We start from the raw sequence: 19,155 nt of genomic DNA, 5'->3' as shown, positions 1-19,155 counted from the left end.
CAACGGTAGTATCATGGTGAACTTTATGAACCAATGTGGCTGGGTATGGTGCCCAGATCATTGGTCAAATATTATTCTGGGTGTTTCTGTGAAGGTGTTTTTTTAATGAGACTGACATTTATATCAGTGAACTTTTAGTAAAGCCATATGTGGTGGGCCTCATCCAATCAGCTGAAGGCCTTAACAGAACAAAGACTGATCTCTTCTGAGCAAGAAGGAATTCTAGGGCCAACTGCCTTTAAACTTGAACTGCAGTTCTTCCCTAGGTCTTTAGCCTGCTGGCCTATCGTATAGATTTCAGACTTAAAAAGCCTCCATAATCACATGAGCCAACTCCTTAAAATAAATCTCATCCCCTCACCAATACACAGCTTTTTGGTTCTGCTTCTGTTTCTCTGGGAAACTCTAATACAAGTAGCTACGGTAGTGATGGTGAAGTAGAGATAAGGGAATTGTGGGGTCTAGTGAAAGAGCAGAGGAGTTGGGGATGAGATAATTTTTGAAAGGCTCAATGCAGACCTCATGAATTACCTACTCAAAAGTCATTTGCTAGATTTCTGCTATTACAGAGAGTAGAATGCTAAAATGAATTTTCCAGCTTCCCTTGCCACTAAGGATAGCCATGTGACAGAGCTGTGGCCAAATTCTTGAGGAGGGCTTCCTTCCCAAGTAAAAAGCTAAAGCCTAACTAGGAGGAAACACTATGCTCTGTTCTTCCTGTCTGGATAACCAAGGATTCAGATGTAAAACCAGTGGCCAGAAGAGCTAATCTTCAGATCTTGCAACCACTGCCACTATTCTCCAGTGCTCCAGACAGATACCCTCAACAAGAGTGCAAGTAGATTCTGGCTTCTCAGGCCAATTGGTACTGAAAGTTGAAAAACTTAACCTCCTTCATGTTGTTTTATATTCAGAACTTGAAAACATATAGCTGTACTCAGTCTCTACTGAGTTTATCTAAGGTCCAAGTCTGCAATGGGAGAGATCTGGACTAGAACACTCCTGAAAGTAATGGGTACAAAACGCTGACACTTATGGCTATGATTTACTCAGGAATGCTGTAGGATAGCCTTTAAAAAAGGGTCTTTGAAAATATGGCCTGAATTATTTTATGGCATTTCTCCTTAAAGAGAGGAGTTAGAGGGGAGCAGTGCTTTGACATCATTTGCATTCTGAAACACACACAAATTTTAAATTTTACCTCAGCACACTCTTAAATTTGTCAGAGAACTACAGGGTTATATATAAAATCACTATAATAAAACCTCACTTACAGATCATTAAAAAGGAACTTACTGGTCCAATTGATGGAAAATGAAAATAAAGTACCAGATTACCTAACAAGTTTTTAAGTCAACAGCATCACAAATCTTTAAGGCTACTAATGATGCATCTGTAAGAACATTATTTCCCCAGACCTACCCTACCTAGAGAAAGAAAAATCAAGTGCTATAAAATAATGACCTCAAAATTCTATGTTTACCTTTTTTTTCTCCAGTGTAGGGCACATAGTCTTCCCTGTCCTTATGCTCCAATGCCTCCTTCTCCAGGTATGAAAGGAGGTGTTCTCTATCAAATGGCCCTGTGGCGGACTTTGACGTCTGGTTCTTCTGCCGGAACCCTGCAGGCAGAAGGGCATTCTGCCAAAGAGAATGAATCAGCCATTATGACCACCAAGAATGCCAACACCATATGCTTCCACAGATTACCCATTTAAGAAAGAATTATAGGCCAGAATGTGACACAAACATACAACACTTCATTAGAGGATTTTAGGGTAGCAATGTAAAAGTGTTCCACACACAGTTTTTATTTATTACGCAGAATTCACTCATTTTTAAAATAAGCATATACCTGTATTCTTCAGAAAGTATTCTACTAGAAGAATACTTTTACTTTTTAAATGTCCTGGATGGTCATAAAAAGGTTTTCTTAATGATTAATAGCTGCTAAGCATAAATGCATATACAGAAAATAATTCTATTACAAAAGAATTTTAAATGATACACGTATTCTTTTATAATGATTTCTATTTCATGGTAAAGACCTTTCAATATAAAAACATGTATGTTGTACAGTAAGATATCAGGACATTAATGTTCACTTGTTTGTGTTTAAACACAAAAGGTTCAACTTTTTATGTAAGTATGTACACATCAGTAAGAGGATGTATTTGCAGCAACCACTGTCACTGCTAGTCATGCATCAAGGCACACCAGAGGTACTCAAAGCAAGAGCTATATCCCTGGGTTTTCATGTAGGTAGTCTTTTTTTTTTTTTTTTTGTAGGTAGTCTTTTTGAGTGCCTGGAGGGACTGAGAGTGGGGAAAGGGTGGGAGGCAATGGATTAAAGTTGTCTCTTACAAGAGAATTTTCTGAATTTTCACCAAGTCCAGGAATAACAAGCAGTGATGAGACAACATGAGCTCCATCCTTTTGCTTGACAGAAGGCAAAGTGGTGATATTGCTTGTCTCACTATTCCTAGATATTCCTTTGCTTTGGAAATGGAAGGCAGCCTGAGAAGTCACACAAAAGGGCCAGCCTTCTTTTGCAGCACATCCCAAAGTTGGCAATAATGCTGAATCTCCCGTATAATTTTCATTATAAAGGTAGATCTTATATAGATAATAATAGGGAATATACATTTTATAACTAGAAAATACAGCACTTCAACTGTGGCTATTTGCTGAGAACCGTAATTTTCATAAACTTCACCTTTGTATTCTCCTCATGTGATGGTATGCATTACACAGAAAGCTCACCTATAAATATGAAACACAAAGGTCTGTTCTTAACCCTGCACTAAGAGTGTATTTGTAACACAAAACTGTCAGAAACATAATAAGATTTCTACCTACCAACTTTAAATAGAGAGCTACACATGAAGAATACATTCCCAATGAACCATCAAGTCCTACCCATTTTTACTTCCCAAAAAACTCATTCATCTGTTTTCTTCTAACACCATTACTGTTGTTCAAGCTATGATCAAGCTGGCATCGAATATCACGTTAGCTTCTCAACTGGTCTCCCTAGATCAGTTGTCTTATACTCTTCATCCCTCACTCCCACTCCCTGATCTGTTAAGCCTTACCTGACACACCCACCCCATTCTAGCCACACCAGCCCTCATTCTTCTCTTGTGCTTGCCACACACTTCCTTCTACCAGAGGCCTTCTCTAGAAACATTTTTTGTCTATCATTTTTTATTCATTTTGTTAAGATTTTTTTATTTATTCATTTGAGAGAGTGAAAGAGCAAGAACACCAACAATAGGGAGGGTCAGAGGGAGAGGGAGATGCAGGCCCCTCATTGAGCAGGGTGCCTGACTCAGGGCTCAATCCCAGGACCCCGGGGTCATGACCTGAACCGAAGGCAGACACTTAATTGACTAAGCCAATCAGGTGCCCCTGGCTACTCATTTTTAAGACTGCCGCTCCATTTCCCCCAAGACCTTCCATTATATACTCTTATATTAATATGGCATGATTATTTGATTAATGCCTAGCTCCCCCTACTCCTACTAGCCTGCATTGTGAGGGCAAAGACCATATTTGTTTTGCTTACTCTTATATTCCTAAGCCTAGTATATAGTATCAGAATCTATTGTTTGCCCCCCCAAATATTTACTGAATAAAGTTTTGGGGATACTTTTAAAGGAAAATGCTCGTTGAGGCGAATGAATTAAAATTACTTTCCATCACCATTAATAGCGTAAACTGCTCTTTCATGGTGGTAATGATGGAGTTGCACTATTCCACCTGCATGCTGAAGCCCATGTAAAACATTTAAGTTCTAAGTGATAATGTTAGCTGGAATCCAGACTCCTTAAATACAGTTTTTGAACACAAAATAAATGATGGGTATCAGGCTTTAGAGGCTATAATCCCATCAACAACTATACTTTATTAGAAGTATACATTAGTCAAGTTAATAGATCATAATTACTTAAGAAACAGGTAAAGAGCTCATTAGAATGACTGCTACTAAAAAAGTATATGTTTCTTCATCACAGTAGCATTTTGTTGTAATGATATACTCCAAGCTTGAAACTGAAAAAATGGCTTTTGCCTAGGCTGGCTGTCCTTGGAGACGTACATTTTGAAAAAATGCACTAAGCTGCCAAATAAAAATATTGAATGAAGCATAAGGAGAGTAAAATAGTCCTCCAAAATATAACAAGGAACTATATACAACCTCTATCTGTTCTTCTCTTACTATCTTCTGAGACTGTATACATTACAGTGGTTTCTCTGCCTGAAGGAGCTGCTACTACCCTTGTTCTCTTTCCTCACATCATCTTTCACTGGCACTCTTCCCCCAAATTTTACCCAACAAGAGGCATGCTATCAATAAATATCACTGTTCTTCTGGTCTCAACAAACAGCATCTGAGGTTGGAGGAGTTGCAACTGGGGTTGGGGAGTTGGCAAAATATGTCCAGACATCAGAACTCAAAGCTTCCCCATACAAGAAGCAGGCCATGGTTTTGCCAATAAGAAAATATAAACCATCAGCTTATACACATCTAGCATAGTGTATGCGTTAATAAGGGTCTCACTAAAAAAAAAAAAAAAAAAAATAAGGGTCTCACTGCAGTTTAAAAGAAAGATCACTAGACTCTACCAGAGAGCAGCAAGGCAGTGAGGGATCCACTCTCAGTTCTTTCCCTGATTGTAGTAACTGAGCCAAGTCACCTAACAGGTGCTAGACAAATGTTTCTCAACCGAGGTGTTTCCATAGGGGACAACTGGCAATGTCTGGAAAACATTCTTGGTTGTCATGACTAACGAGAGGAAGTATTAAGTTTTTCATCTTCTGTATTTTATGACACTTTGCCATCTTGGGGGCCTTGTTAATGCAAAAAACTCTCTCTCCCTACCCCTGCCCAACAGTGTGCTCTACATATGAAAACCAACCAATCCAGAGCTCATACCTCAAACTAGCTCCTTTACTGCTCTCAGTCCAAGTCAATATTCCACCTCCTGCCCCATCCTGCTGCCATAAAACACCCAGAACCAGGTAACTGGACAACTGGAGACTACTCCTATGGCCAATGCCCACTGAAATTACTAAGTATCCAATCCTAAACTTGCTCAAACTTGCCAACCCTATCTCATCCGTTCCTTCTCTTGGAAACCATAAGAAAGGTTGTGGGCTAAACTCGCTTCTTCCTGCTTGCTTCTGCTTCCTGACCAAGACAGGTACTTTTTCCTTTGTGGCCCTGTATGCTTCCTGCTCTTGGGAACTGTATATAATAAACTCTTTCTCCATGTTTGTAATCTTACCACAGCTAATTAAAACAAAATTCCAGGTACACTTTTAAACAGGGAGGTGTGCTATTGGTACATAGTGAGTAGAGACCAAGATGCTACTTAAAACACACAGGAGATAACCCCTAAACAAAGAATTATCGAGCCCCAAATGTCAACAGTGTTAAGGGTAAGAAACTCTGGGCTAGATGACCTCTTAAGTGCCTGCCAGTTCTACAACCACTTGATTCAAACAGGTCTGAATTGCCTGTAGAAGATATTGCTGTGGCATGATCAAAACAGTACAGTTATCCTGAATTATCCCCCAGACTTAAAAGTACTGCAAACTTTTCCTTGTGATAACAATTATGGTTAAGGGTTTTGGTCTATGGTATAGATACATTATCCAAGTGCTGAAGTAATGCTGAGAAAAGGAGTATCATTCATAATAAAAATTCAAAAACATTCCAGCAGGAAATAAATGTGTTGTAGTAACAAGAACAATTTTATAAAACGAACTCTATCTCAATTCTTAAAAGGCACTAAAAATCAATGTCTCAGCATAAAGAAACATTTGTAAAAAGAAGAAGCCTAGCAAATAACCCTTACATTCAGGTTAAGTAGCCGTAACCTTTTGGGTTCTCTCCTCAATCACTACCCACCCCCGCTCCCCACCATATATACCAGGGAATAACAATTCAGGCCACATGGGCATTACCTTAGCTTTGTGTAATTTATAAGACAAATAACACCCACTCTGCAAATTAAAACATATATACATATATCCAGGTCTGCTCCACGTGTATTACAGTATTGCGGAATCTAGTTAGATCTAGTCTACTAATGACTAGAAACATTCCATTTGGTCAGTATGTTTCAGAAAGGTAACAGGTAAGGTCACAAAGAACCTTCTAGAGACACTCTACACAGTAGAGAAGTATAGAAGTTCTGAAGAGGCACAGAGGTTGACATACATCAAAGAGCTAATCACCTGCTTCATGACATCAAAAATGTTCCTGCCTGCCCAGAGAGAAAACATTTCTTACAGGACAGAAGATTTCAGAAGTTTGAAAATAAGGGTGTTAGTGAAAATAGTTCAGAATAGGCATATCAGTGGAGGCGTGGAGGCAGAAGTGGGGGAACTGAGAAGAGGCAGAAAGTTCATTTGGATAGAGAGAGACGCAGGAGGCGGGGAGTGCCAGAGGAGTCAGGAGAAGCTAACTGCTCAAAAGGAAGTTATTTAGTTTGAAACGGTTTGAAAACGTACTTCATTACCACCTACCTCAGGGTCAAGATCATCCAGAACAGTTTCCAGTTGTTTCAGCTCTGTTTCTGATAGATTCCCGAGGAGCTCATCTTCATCGAGGTCCTTGTACTTTTCTAGGTCCTTCCGGAATGGTAGTGCCATGATTTGCAGTACAGGAAGTCACTTAATTTTTTGCTGTTCAGTACAGGCAAGAGTGATTTCTACTTTTTCTTAAAGCTATAGAGAGAACAAACACATTTCAAATATTAAGTCATCTCCACCTACTTAGATCTATCATTAGGTGGAATGAAATGTAATTTCCACCTGTCATATATTCTTTGTCCATCTATCACATACTACCCTCCTCTATGGATCATTCAATATCCTTACCTTTTATTTTTCATCGATGAAAAAATCAACTGGGAAAATACGCGGAGGAGAGAATGTAAAATTCCAATCTATGAAAACAGCCATTTGGTAGAATTTAGAATTTCTAGTAACTGAGTTTTAGGAGGAAAGAACTCATCATGTGTGCCAAAATAATTTTCCCTTCAATGACTTTCAAATTATTGCTACCAAAGTACATTGCTTAAGCAGCACGTTTAAGACACATTTTTTTTTTTTTGCTGTAAATTGTGTAGGAGAACATTATTTTCAGACTCAATATTAATAAGGGGGATATCAACACACTCTGCCAGTGAGGAGTGGACAGTTGGCACAGGGGAAAAAACTGGTTTTGAAAATGTACACCAAAAAATTCTTTTCTGAAAAGGTGCTTTTAAGGGAAAAAGTACAGCTTTCTGAAAATGTTTCTTTTTCTTTTTTTTTAATTTTTACTTATTTATTTATGATAGTCACACAGAGAGAGAGAGAGAGGCAGAGACACAGGCAGAGGGAGAAGCAGGCCCCATGCACCAGGAGCCCGACGTGGGATTCGATCCCGGGTCTCCAGGATCGCGCCCTGGGCCAAAGGCAGGCGCCAAACCGCTGCACCACCCAGGGATCCCTCTGAAAATGTTTCTATAACATACTCCAAACCATGCAGAGATATGTTACCCACTGACTGGCAAGGGTGGTCACAAGCATCTCACTATAGGAAAGGACCTTTACCATTTCTTTTTTTTCTTTTTTTAAGGATTTTATTTATTTATTCATGAGAGACACAAGCAGAGGGAGAAGCAGGCTCGCCTGATGCAGGACTCGACCCCAGGATCAGGACCAGAGCTAAAGGCAGACGCTCAACTGCTGAGCCACCCAGGCATCCCTACCAGGACCTTTGCCATTTCCTCACTGTCTTAATCTTTCCTAAATGGGCAGCCTCTTTCCAGGTACAGCAGAACTGTTCCATAAGGAAAAGATACTTCAAATAAATCCCACAAAATGTGCAAAATAAAAATAAAGTATTTCTGTAAGTTTTAGCCATAAATGTGGATCATTTGTTTCATAAAATATTCCTATGAACCCTCTTGCACTGTTGGTGGGAATGTGAACTGGTGCAGCCACTCTGGAAAACTGTGTGGAGGTTCCTCAAAGAGTTAAAAATAGACCTGCCCTACGACCCAGCAATTGCACTGCTGGGGATTTACCCCAGAGATACAGATGTGGTGAAACGCCGGGACACCTGCACCCCGATGTTTCCAGCAGCAATGTCCACAATAGCCAAACTGTGGAAGGAGTCTCGGTGTCCATCAAAAGATGAATGGATAAAGAAGATGTGGTCTCTGTACACAATGGAATATTACTTAGCCATTAGAAACGACAAATACCCACCATTTGCTTTGACATGGATGGAACTGGAGGGTATTATGCTGAGTGAAATAAGCCAATCAGAGAAGGACAAACATTATATGGTCTCATTCATTTGGGGAATATAAAAAATAGTGAAAGGGAATAAAGGGGAAAGGAGAAAAAATAAGTGGGAAGTATCAGAAAGGGAGACAGAACATGGAAGACTCTGAACTCTGGGAAACGAACTAGGGGTGGTGGAAGGGGAGGAAGGCGGGGGGTGGGGGTGACTGGGTGGCGGGAACTGAGGGGGGCACTTGATGGGATGAGCACTGGGTGTTATTCTGTACATTGGCAAATTGAACACCAATAAAAAATAAATTTATTTAAAAAAATAAAATGTTCTTATGTGAATTAGAAATAATCCTTGACTTAGTGATTTGACTCAATTTTTCTCTGTAAAACACCCAGTACTTCAAAGTCTGGATATATATTTCCTTTAATACTCTTTCTCCCAAGTTTTTCCGACTTAATATTTAAACAAATATATTTTCCTCCTCAAACCAGTAACAGTTTATGGATCCTTTTACGTGTTTTCATCTCCTAAGAAGAAAGGAAGGTTCACCACAAGGGTCTGTCAGCTAGTGACCTGACTAGCAGCCACCTGGGTCCAATAACAAGCAAATTAACAGAACTGTGCTGATGCAGATGTTAAACTGCAGGCATTTTGTGTAACTGCCCAAGACAGATCTAGCTTACACCTGTTCTACTTGACAGCTCATCTGGTTTAGCAATTACCCTGATTTTCTAATGGGTATTTTTTTTTAACAAATTATTATCATTGTTGTCATTACTAAGTTTGGTAAATCTCCCTTTCATACTTCCAACTTTAAGATACTAAGCTTATTAAGTATCTTGAGAGTATACTTTCTCAGTTAAAAATAATACACTCTGAAGATTCAACAGAAGGGGTAAGCATTTTCAAATACATGAACCATCAAATGCAATTTTAAAGAAGGTGACAGGCAATTTTGGGGGGAAGAAATAAAAAAATAAGAACATTTGGAAGAGATACCCCCTTCATAAAAATATTAATGAATGGTATTTGAGACAGATAAGGGTAAGAAATTGATAAAAAGTATATGAACACACACCAAGAGTAATTATTTAGCTTATGCTATTTTTAAATGCTTAGACAATCGTTATACAAGTTTTTAAATGCAGTTTGACAGAATTTCTTTTTGAGGTTTACAGTATATAATAAAGCCAATTTCTCAGTCCATAAATATTTCAAAAAATACTATTTTGAGCATCTCTTCCCCTTTACTATCAAAAGTGTTCCAGTATGGGCCATAAATTCAACAGTCATCCTATTAATAAGGTACTATAACGGACAATATGAGAGGGGCGCCTGGGTGGTTCAGTCAGTGAAGCGTCTGCCTTCGGCTCAAGTCATGATCCTGGGGTCCTGGGATCAAGCCTCACTTTAGGCTCCCGGATCAGCAGGGAATCTGCCTCTCCCTCTTCCTCTCTGCCCCTGCTCCTGTGTTCTCTCTCTCTCTCTCTCTCTCTCTCTTTCTCTCTCGCTTAGTCTCTCAAATAAGTAAAGAAAATCTTAAAAAAAAAAAAAGAAAAATCAGCCATTAGAAATGACAAATACCCACCATTTGCTTCGACGTGGATGGAACTGGGGGGTATTATGCTGAGTGAAATAAGTCAATTGGAGAAGGACAAACATTATATATGGTCTCATTCATTTGGGGAATATAAAAAATAGTGAAAGGGAATAAAGGGGAAAGGAGAGAAAATAAGTCGGAAATATCAGAGAGGGAGACAGAACATGAGAGACTCCTAACTCTGGGGAAGGAACAAGGGGTAGTGGTGGAAAGGGAGGTGGGCGGGGGGTTGGGGTGACTGGTTGACGGGGCACTTGACGGGATGAGCACTGGGTGATATACTATACGTTGGCAAATTGAACTCCAATTAAAAAAATAATAATAATAATAAAAGGAATGGGATATTAGAGGCGAAGGCAATGTTTTATCACCCAGGTTCTACAGGTTTAGAACACAACAGTCCTTGGAATGGGTAAATAGCTTACTCCAACAGACTGCTCTTTATCTCAGAGTAAACTCTGTCACACAAATCATATTTATAGTATGGCTTAAAGAATAATAAAATGAACCCTCACAAATGTACTGCTTTGCTTCAGAAAGAGAACATTACAATGACTCATACTTTCCCCCAAAGAAGTAGCTACTGCACCGCATTTTGAATTAACCATTCTCTTTCTTTCTTCTACAATTTTACACTACATGTACATATCTGTTAACAGGTAAGGTTTGTTCTTTTTTTGCACTGTATACCAACGGACTCCATATAGCATGTATCTTTTGGTGACTTGCTTTTTTCACTCAACCTTGTTTTGAGTTCATGCTTAGAGCTGTACTTCTTTCATTTTCATTTTTGCATAGTATTTCATGGTATAAATGAACATTTGACTGAACTTGTAGTCTCTCCCCTCTATTTTTCTGCTATAAACAATCTTGTTATCTATTTCTTGGTATACATGTGCAAGAGTTTCTCCAAGTTATTGAAACCTAGGAATGGAATTGCTAGGGAAACAATATGGTAATACTCAACTTTACGAGGTATGTTAAACTATTTTTGAAGTGGTTGTATCAATTTATATTCCTAGAAGATTCAGTACATGACGATTCATTGTTGCTCATCCTTGCTAACAGGTTAGCTATTAGCTAAATGTTGGTCTTAATGGTTTTCTTACTTATTTTGCCATTATCCTTGCATACACCTCCATTAAAACCACAAATTACACCTAAGTATCTTCAAAACTTAAGGGTATAACTGATATTTATCAACATACTATGGTAAGAGATTGTTTCCCAAAGAAGCGGATAGAATATAGTACTACTGAATGATGGCATTGTAATTAAAACAGGTAGTAAGCATGCAGATGTAAGAAAATGGGGGTCATCGGGATCCCTGGGTGGCGCAGCGGTTTGGCGCCTGCCTTTGGCCCAGGGCGCAATCTTGGAGACCCGGGATCGAATCCCACGTCAGGCTCCCGGTGCATGGAGCCTGCTTCTCCCTCTGCCTATGTCTCTGCCTCTCTCTCTCTCTCTGTATGACTATCATAAATAAATTTTTAAAAAAATTAAAAAAAAAGAAAATGGGGGTCATCAAGCAAGATCTGGCCATGTTCATTAAACACAAGGGAGGCACGGTGTCCTGACCAGCAGATGTGACTGGCTGGCTCCCATCCAATTACAGTCCTGGTATGGAGAAAAAGCATCAGGCCACCAAAGCCTAATGTCATTCAACACTTACATCACCCAATTACTTCCCTTTATTCTTCTCCATGCTCACCAAGTAATCTCATTAAAACTTGGCTATTCACATAGTTTTCCTCACTGTAAATTAATAAACTGATATTTTGGCTTATGTACCACTCTTTTATGAGTGTGGTTAGTATGGGCCACTTTTAAGAGATTAGGCATCTGCTGGTAGATTGAGATCAGGTCTCTAAAAAGGCAAAGCTGAGGACCACCATGTAAAATCCTAAGCATAGATTGGCTGGCCGGCCACTCCTAAAGATACCTATCTCGTGTCAAACCAACAATAACATATTAGAATTCATCATTCATCAGTCTTCCTTGCTAGATAAGACTCTGAGAGCCCCTGAAGAACAGACATTCCCTCCTATACCTCATTCCTTACTGGGTTGCCATCACCAGGCACATTGTACCTGGTGGTAGGTAGTTGAGCCAAATGTGATTGTATTGGATCATATATCAGTCTTCCCTTTTTTGGTAGTTCCCTCTTCCTCCCCCAGATATATCTAGTGTCCGTCTTGCTCCCTACCTCTATTCCCCTTATCACAATTTAAAAAGCACTGATAATTAGTCTTTGATAATTAATATAATTAATCCTGTGCGTTTTTTACATCACTCACCTCTCTTCCCTCACTGTCAACCCATTTTGGCTTGATATTCAGTTCTCCAATATCTAATCTTCTCCAGTTAAAACAAAACACATCTGATGGTCAGTCACCAGAGCTCTGGAGTTAAACATAAGCCCTAATGAAAAATTGATTTTCTTTTGGGTAAAGAAATGAGTTTCCTCCTCAGGAAGCACCACGCCTCACTCTTCAGATGTACTAGGCTCAAGACTGTGTGTCTTTTCTTCAATGGCTTCTCCTAGGACCCTTGGGTGCTGAACCAAGCTGATATATCAGTTTAGAAATTTTCTCTGGAGATCTTGGATGAGTATTTGTTTTCCAATATATTTGCTGTTCATTCAACAAGTATTTTGAAGGAATTGACTTGTTCCAAACAACAAACATATACTGTATACAACAGACCAGTTCCTTGCTCTAACTTATTTTGAAAGTGGCATACAGACAAAAAACAACAAAGGAACAAGATAATGTCAGATAGCAATAAATATTATAAAGAAAAAACCCAGGACAATGCTATGGGGAGATGAGTGTCAAGAAGGTTACTTTAAGTGATTCAGAAAGACTGTTCTGAAAGGTGACTTTTGAGCTAGGACCAAAAGGTCCCTAGCAGCTCTCCCAGTCTAGAACTCTGCTATCTAGGTGAGAAACAATGGTTGTAGGATTGTAGCTGTGAAGATGCAAAGAAGTGGATAAATGTGTGGCATAATTTGGAAGCAAAACTAAAAGGACTTGTTCACAGATTAGTTTTAAGGGGTAAAGACAAGAGATACACTAAGGGATGACTCCAATGTTAGTTTCAGTTAATATTTAGTTTTATCTTTTTGTTCCATACCTATTTTTTTCTGAATAGTTTAATACGGCCGAGGGCACCTCTATTTCTCAGTCTGTTTTTTAAAAAAAGTTTCTTGGTTATTCTTTTCTTTTTTAAAGATTTATTTGAGACAGAGGGAGAGAGGGTACACACAGGCAGAAGAGGCAGAGGTAGAGGAAGAGAGAATCCAAAGCAGACTCCATGGTCAGCACAGAGCCTGATGAGGGGCTCAATCTCATGACCCTGAGATCACTACCTGAGTCAAAACCAAGAGTTGGATGGTTAACCGACTATAACACCCAGATGCCCCTCTTGGTTAATATTTTCATAATGATTTTGAGATCCACACTGTGAACTATTCTAATGTGACTACTGAACGAATTTTTGAACAATTTTTGGACAAATTTTTGAATAATAATAAGCAATGAACTAATCAAATAAAGTAAATAAACCAACTGCAAATTACTAATTACAACAATGGCTGGCTATGGCCTTTAATATATTCGTATGCTAAACTAAAGCACGTGTCTTTGTTTTTTGTTTTTTAAAAGATTTTTATTTATTCATGAGAGAAACAGAGAGAGAGAGAGAGGCACAGGCACAGGCAGAGGGAGAAGCAGGCCCCACGCAGGGAGCCTGATGTGGGACTCAATCTCGGGACTCCAGGACCACGCCCTGGGCCAAAAGCAGGGGCTAAACTGCTAAGCCACCCAGGGATCCCACGTGTCTTTGTTAATACAATTTCTGGTATTATCTTTTACAAAGCGCTAAATCTAAAAAGTGAAACCAGAAAATAATTTGTCATGATTTTAAAAAAAAAAATACTACACAATCACTCTAATTTATTTTCTTTCCAATATTTTCCAGACTTAGAGTCAAACTGCTTAAAGAGATGGTGATGAATTTGGCACCCAGTGATCATAGTGATTTTAAGATCTACACAGCTACCCTTCAACACCTAGTCCCTGAATTCCTTGACCTTCTCTCTTCTGATAGTCCAGTCCTCCGCCCTACCTCAGACCTACCTTCCCATGGTGGTAACCTAGTCTTTATCATTATCAATAATTGTACCACTCCACTACTCTCAACAACTTTGATCCTCTGTCTCTGAAGTCTTCTGTCAAAACCTCGACCCTAGTTAAAACTTTCTTCCTATTCCTCCCCTGCACCAGGGTGACAGATCAAGTGGGAGAAAAACACACATACTGAATGGCCGTAAAATTGATCACCGCTAATATCCAAGAGTGCTGCCTCGTAATCCTATGGCATGTCCCTAGCTCAGTCACTCTCCCCCTCACTCTCTTATATAACTATTTTGCCTCTTCTTCTTCCTCAAACCCTTAATATTTCTTACTGCTCAAAGACCTAATCTTAATATTTCACTGAGATTGTAGACACAATCATAAAAGGACATCTAAGTTGCCACTGATACACCTACCAGCCTACAGGTATACATCTATACCTGTATACTCTACCTTCCTTTTTGCTGCCCCGCCCCCCCTTTTTTTAAGATTTGAGAGAGAGAGAGAGAGAGAGAGACAGAAAGAACATGGGGATGGGAAGGGAGAGGGAGAAGCAGACTCCTCACCAACCAGGGAACCAGATGTGGGGCTTGATCCCAGGACCCTGGAACCATGACCTGAGCTGAAGATAGATAGATAGATAGATAGATAGATAGATAGATAGATAGATAGATAGATAGATAGATGTCTAACCAAATGAGCCACCCAGGTGGACTTTTGTTTCTATAGATGAACTGTTTATACTCTTACCTAAGGCCAGTCTCACCTCTTGTGACCACATCCCACCCTTTCTCCTTTATAATGACTGCTCCAGTAACTGTGACCTTTCTTTACTGGATCATGGCCATGAGCATACAGACTGTAATATATCCCCCAAATTAAAAACAACCTTTCCTTTGACTTCATATCCACCTCCAGATACTGTCTTACTTTTTGGTTCCTCTTTATAGAAAACTCCTTGGGGCACCTCGGTGGCTCAATCAGTTAAGCATCTGCCTTCAGCTCATGGCCCAGAGTTCTGAGACTGAGCTCTGCATTGAGCTCCCTGCTCAGCAGGAAGTCTGCTTCTCCGTCTCTCCCCTCACTTCTGCTTTCTCTAATAAATAAAATCTTAAAAAGAAAAAAAATTCCGTGAAAGAAAAATTCAGTATCCCTAGTCCTCTCTTATTCTCTCAAACCTTCTCCAACCTAGCTTTTGTCCTCAACACTCACTCCACCCAAACTGATATGGCTAGCAATCATCTGCACAATTCCAAATCCAACAGTCCATTCTTATCCCTCATCCTATAAGCCCTATCAGCATCTGACAACAGATCACTCCTTTCATCCTCAGTCAGTCTTGGGGATGCTGTTTTCTCTTGGTTACCCTTTACCTCTTTGGCTGTCCCATCTCATTCTCCTCTACTGGTTCCTCCTCATTTTCCTTATCTGTAAGTGTTGGAGTATCCCCAGGACTGAATTCTTCAGACAGCTTCTTTCTACACTCTCTACCCAGGTGACTTCATTATTGATAGTTCTTGAATTAATATCTTCAATCTGGACCTCTTCTGAATGCCAGACTTAGAAATACTAATTTTCTTCCCTGTACCTGATCTTACTATATTTTTCACTGTTTAATAAATAAACTCCATTCTTTTAGTTGGTTGGGCCAAAAATCTTAGTGCTCACTTTGACTACTCTCACATGCCACATCTAATTCATCAAGTAAATCTTGTTGGCTCTAACTTTAAAACATCATGTCATACTACCTCCACTGCTTCGACCAAGGTTCAAGTCATCATCATTGCTTACATGCCTCCTAACTGGGGACCACAATCCCACTCTAACACTCATACAGTCTATATAGACTAGTCTATCTTCTGCAAAGGTGCAGAACAATTTTGTTCTTTTTAACTGAAGTTTTTATTGAGATAATTATATATTCATATGTAAGAAATAATACAGAGGGATCCCTTGTATACTCTGTCCACCTTCCCTCAGTGGTAACATTTTGCAAAACTATAGTATACCACAGTGAGCATACTGATGTTTATATATAGTCTGCTGATCTTATTCTGATGTCCCCAGTTTTACTGGTACTCATGGCGGTGAGGGTGCACATACAATTTTATCACCCCGTAGGTTTGTATATCCACCACCACAGTCAAGATACAAGGAGTCCTCATGTTGCCGTTTTATAACCACACCCGCCTCCTTTTCTAACCCCTGACCAACTATTGATCAGTCCTTTTTTTTTTTTTTTAAGATTTTATTTATTTATTCATGAGAGACGCAGAGAAAGAGAGAGGCAGAGACACAGGCAGAGGGAGAAGTAGGCTCCATGCAGGGAGCCCGATGTGTGACTCGATCCCCAGACTTCAGGATCACACCCTGGGCTGAAGGCAGGCGCTAAACCACTGAGCCACCCAGGGATCCCCTGCCCTCTATTTCTAAAATTTTGTAGTTTCAAAAGTGTCATATACATAGAATCATACAATATGCAACCATCAAAAACTGACATATCATTAAACATAAATCTCTAGAGATTCATCCAAGTTGCTACATCAGTAGTTTATTCTTTTTTATTGTACTCCACGATATGTATGTACTGCAGTAAAACCATTCAGACGTCGAAAAGCGTTGGGAATGAATTCCAGCTCTTGACTATTAAAAATAAAGCATCAGTGAACAATCATGTACAGGTTTCTGTGTGAACATAACTAACTAGTCAGACTGCATTAACTCCATGCTCACAATCTTCTACAGGCATCTCATCTCAATCAGAATAAAAGCCAAATGGTCCACAAAGCCCTACGTGATCTCCCTGCAAGCCCCAACTCGTTTCTAACCTTTCTACCCTTGCTCAAAGCATTTGATATTCTTGCTCTTCCTCCAGTAAATTGGGCACACGCTTGCCTTAGGGCCTTTGCCCTTAATGTTCCTCTGCCTGGCACACTCTTCCCTAACACAGCTAAATAACTTGCTCCCTCACTTCCTTAAGGTCTCTGCTTAAATGACAACTGATTAGAGAAGACTTCTGTTTATTAAACATAAAACAAAAACACCACAGGTGCCCCTCCCTCAGTGCTGCTCTAGGCAATCTCTTCTTACCCCATATTTCCCTCTATATCATTATCTGACATTATGTATTTATTATCTGTATTCTGTCACTAAAATCTAAATTATATTCAAGCAAAGCCTTTGTTTTGTTCACTCCTGAATCCTCAACAGAGAATAGACTGTGGCACATGCTAAGTGCTAAAAAATAGCCAGTATAATTAATTTCAATGCTAATGGTAAACTTATAAGTCATATAAACTAACCTGGAATCATCCAAGATTATTGGAATACTAACCTCTTAATTTTATATGACAGTAACTTTGTTTTAGGATGATTCTTCCTAGATCAGTTTTTTTTTTTTTTTTAAGATTTTGTTTATTTACTTATGAGAGACCAAGGGGGGGAGGGGGGCAGAGACACAGGCAGAGGGAGAAGCAGACTCCACGCAGGGAGCCCGATGTGGGACTTGATCCCAGGTCTCCAGGATCATGCCCTGGGCTGACAGTGGTGCTAAACCGCTGAGCCACCTGGGGTGTCCCTAGATCAGATCTTTCTAAATTAGGAAGCTATTTAAGGGAAAAAAAAAAATCAAGATATGCTTATTTCTTTTTTACAGTAAGAATTGATAGGAAACTTAACCCTCGATTAATACAACTCACTCCATATTCTTTAAGTTTTTCATGTGAAGCTGGTAGGCTTAGGTTTGTTTTTTTTCAAAATTTGCCCTCCTGTAAAAGTTTTATTTATTTAAGTAATTTCTACATCCAACGTGGGGTTCAAACTCATGACCTCAAGATCAAGAGTCCCACACTTCTCCAACTGAGCCAGCCAGATGCCCTCAAAATTTGCCTTTTAAAAAATAAATATACAAACCCAGTATAACTAATTATAAAATGATGACAATACCAAGTGGTGACAAGGGCGTGAAGCAACTGAAACTCTCATAAATTGCTAGTGGAATACAAAATGATTCAACACTTTTGAGAAGAGTTTGGCAGTATCTACTAGAAATAAACACACTTGTACCATAATAACACAGCAACTGCATATGCCCAAGAGATGTTAGTGTGTTAATAAGATGTACAAAAGTGTTTAATGGGGGGGAATCCCTGGGTGGCTCAGCAGTTTGGAGCCTGCCTTTGGTCCAGGGCGTGATCCTGGAGTCCAGGGATCAAGTCCCACGTCGGGCTTCCTGCATGGAGCCTGCTTCTCTCTCTCTCTCTCTGTGTCTCTCATGAATAAATGAATAAAACCTTTTTAAAAAATGTTTAATGGGGATATTCATAGTATCCCAAACTAGAAATGATGTAAATGTCCATTGCCAGGAGAACACACAAATGAATTATGGTATAGTCATAAAATAGAACACTCATAAATTTCTGGACATGTAAGAACATGAATGAACCTCACACATATTATGCTGAAAGGAATATAAAAAACTACACATGAAATACATACTATGTGCTTTTATGTATATGAAATTTAAAAACAGGCAAAACTAATCATGGGGATGGAAATCAGAATAGCTATTGAGGGGAACTGATTAAGTATGGAAATTTAGAGAACACTCTGAAGTGATGAAAATGTGTTATATCTTAAACTGGGTGATAATTACACAAGTATATACAATTTATTAAGCTGTCCACTTGAAATTTTCTTCCATTACTCTAAGTTATACCCCCCCAAAATTAAATATACACTTGCTTTGTGCAAGTAATTACATGCATTTGATGTTGGGTACTAAAGTTCCCATAAACATAGAAAAGACTGATTTTTCTGTAGCCATGATAATAAGTAGTCATCAAAAAACCCTAAAACCAAAACCAAGGATTTGCCTTAGCAAGCAATCAATCACTGTCAGCGTCTCACTTCTGAAGTCAGCCAATCAGGAATAGAATCACTCCAGTAAACTCCTCAGTGCCAACCAAACAGACTCACCGGAATAATCATGCTTCTACAGATGATGTCATTTTGGCCTTGGAAAAGTTTGCCAGTCCTAGAATTCCACATTTTCCAAAAACCCTATATAAAAAATTGTAGTCTCCTCTGCTTAGACTATACCTAGCAGCACAGCTTTCCCTT

General features: G+C 39.3%; 1 protein-coding gene across 1 annotated transcript in view; it reads right to left on the bottom strand.

Moving 5' to 3' along the window:
- The window catches only part of TMOD3 (tropomodulin 3), an 84,688-nt gene that overhangs the window by 44,212 nt on the left and 21,321 nt on the right, over nt 1-19,155 (bottom strand). Inside the window, exons 2-3 of the mRNA XM_025472780.3 lie at nt 6,534-6,734; nt 1,484-1,640 (exon numbers count right to left, since the gene is read on the bottom strand). Coding sequence (XP_025328565.1) covers nt 1,484-1,640; nt 6,534-6,659 — 283 coding nt within the window. The 5' untranslated portion in view covers nt 6,660-6,734. The remainder of the gene's footprint in view (nt 1-1,483; nt 1,641-6,533; nt 6,735-19,155) is intronic.

The sequence above is a fragment of the Canis lupus genome, chromosome 30, assembly GCF_003254725.2.
Source record: "Canis lupus dingo isolate Sandy chromosome 30, ASM325472v2, whole genome shotgun sequence".
In the NCBI taxonomy this organism is placed as follows: domain Eukaryota; kingdom Metazoa; phylum Chordata; class Mammalia; order Carnivora; family Canidae; genus Canis; species Canis lupus.
The sequence above is the reverse complement of the archived record's forward strand: the minus strand, read 5'-3'. Positions and strand labels throughout refer to the sequence as shown.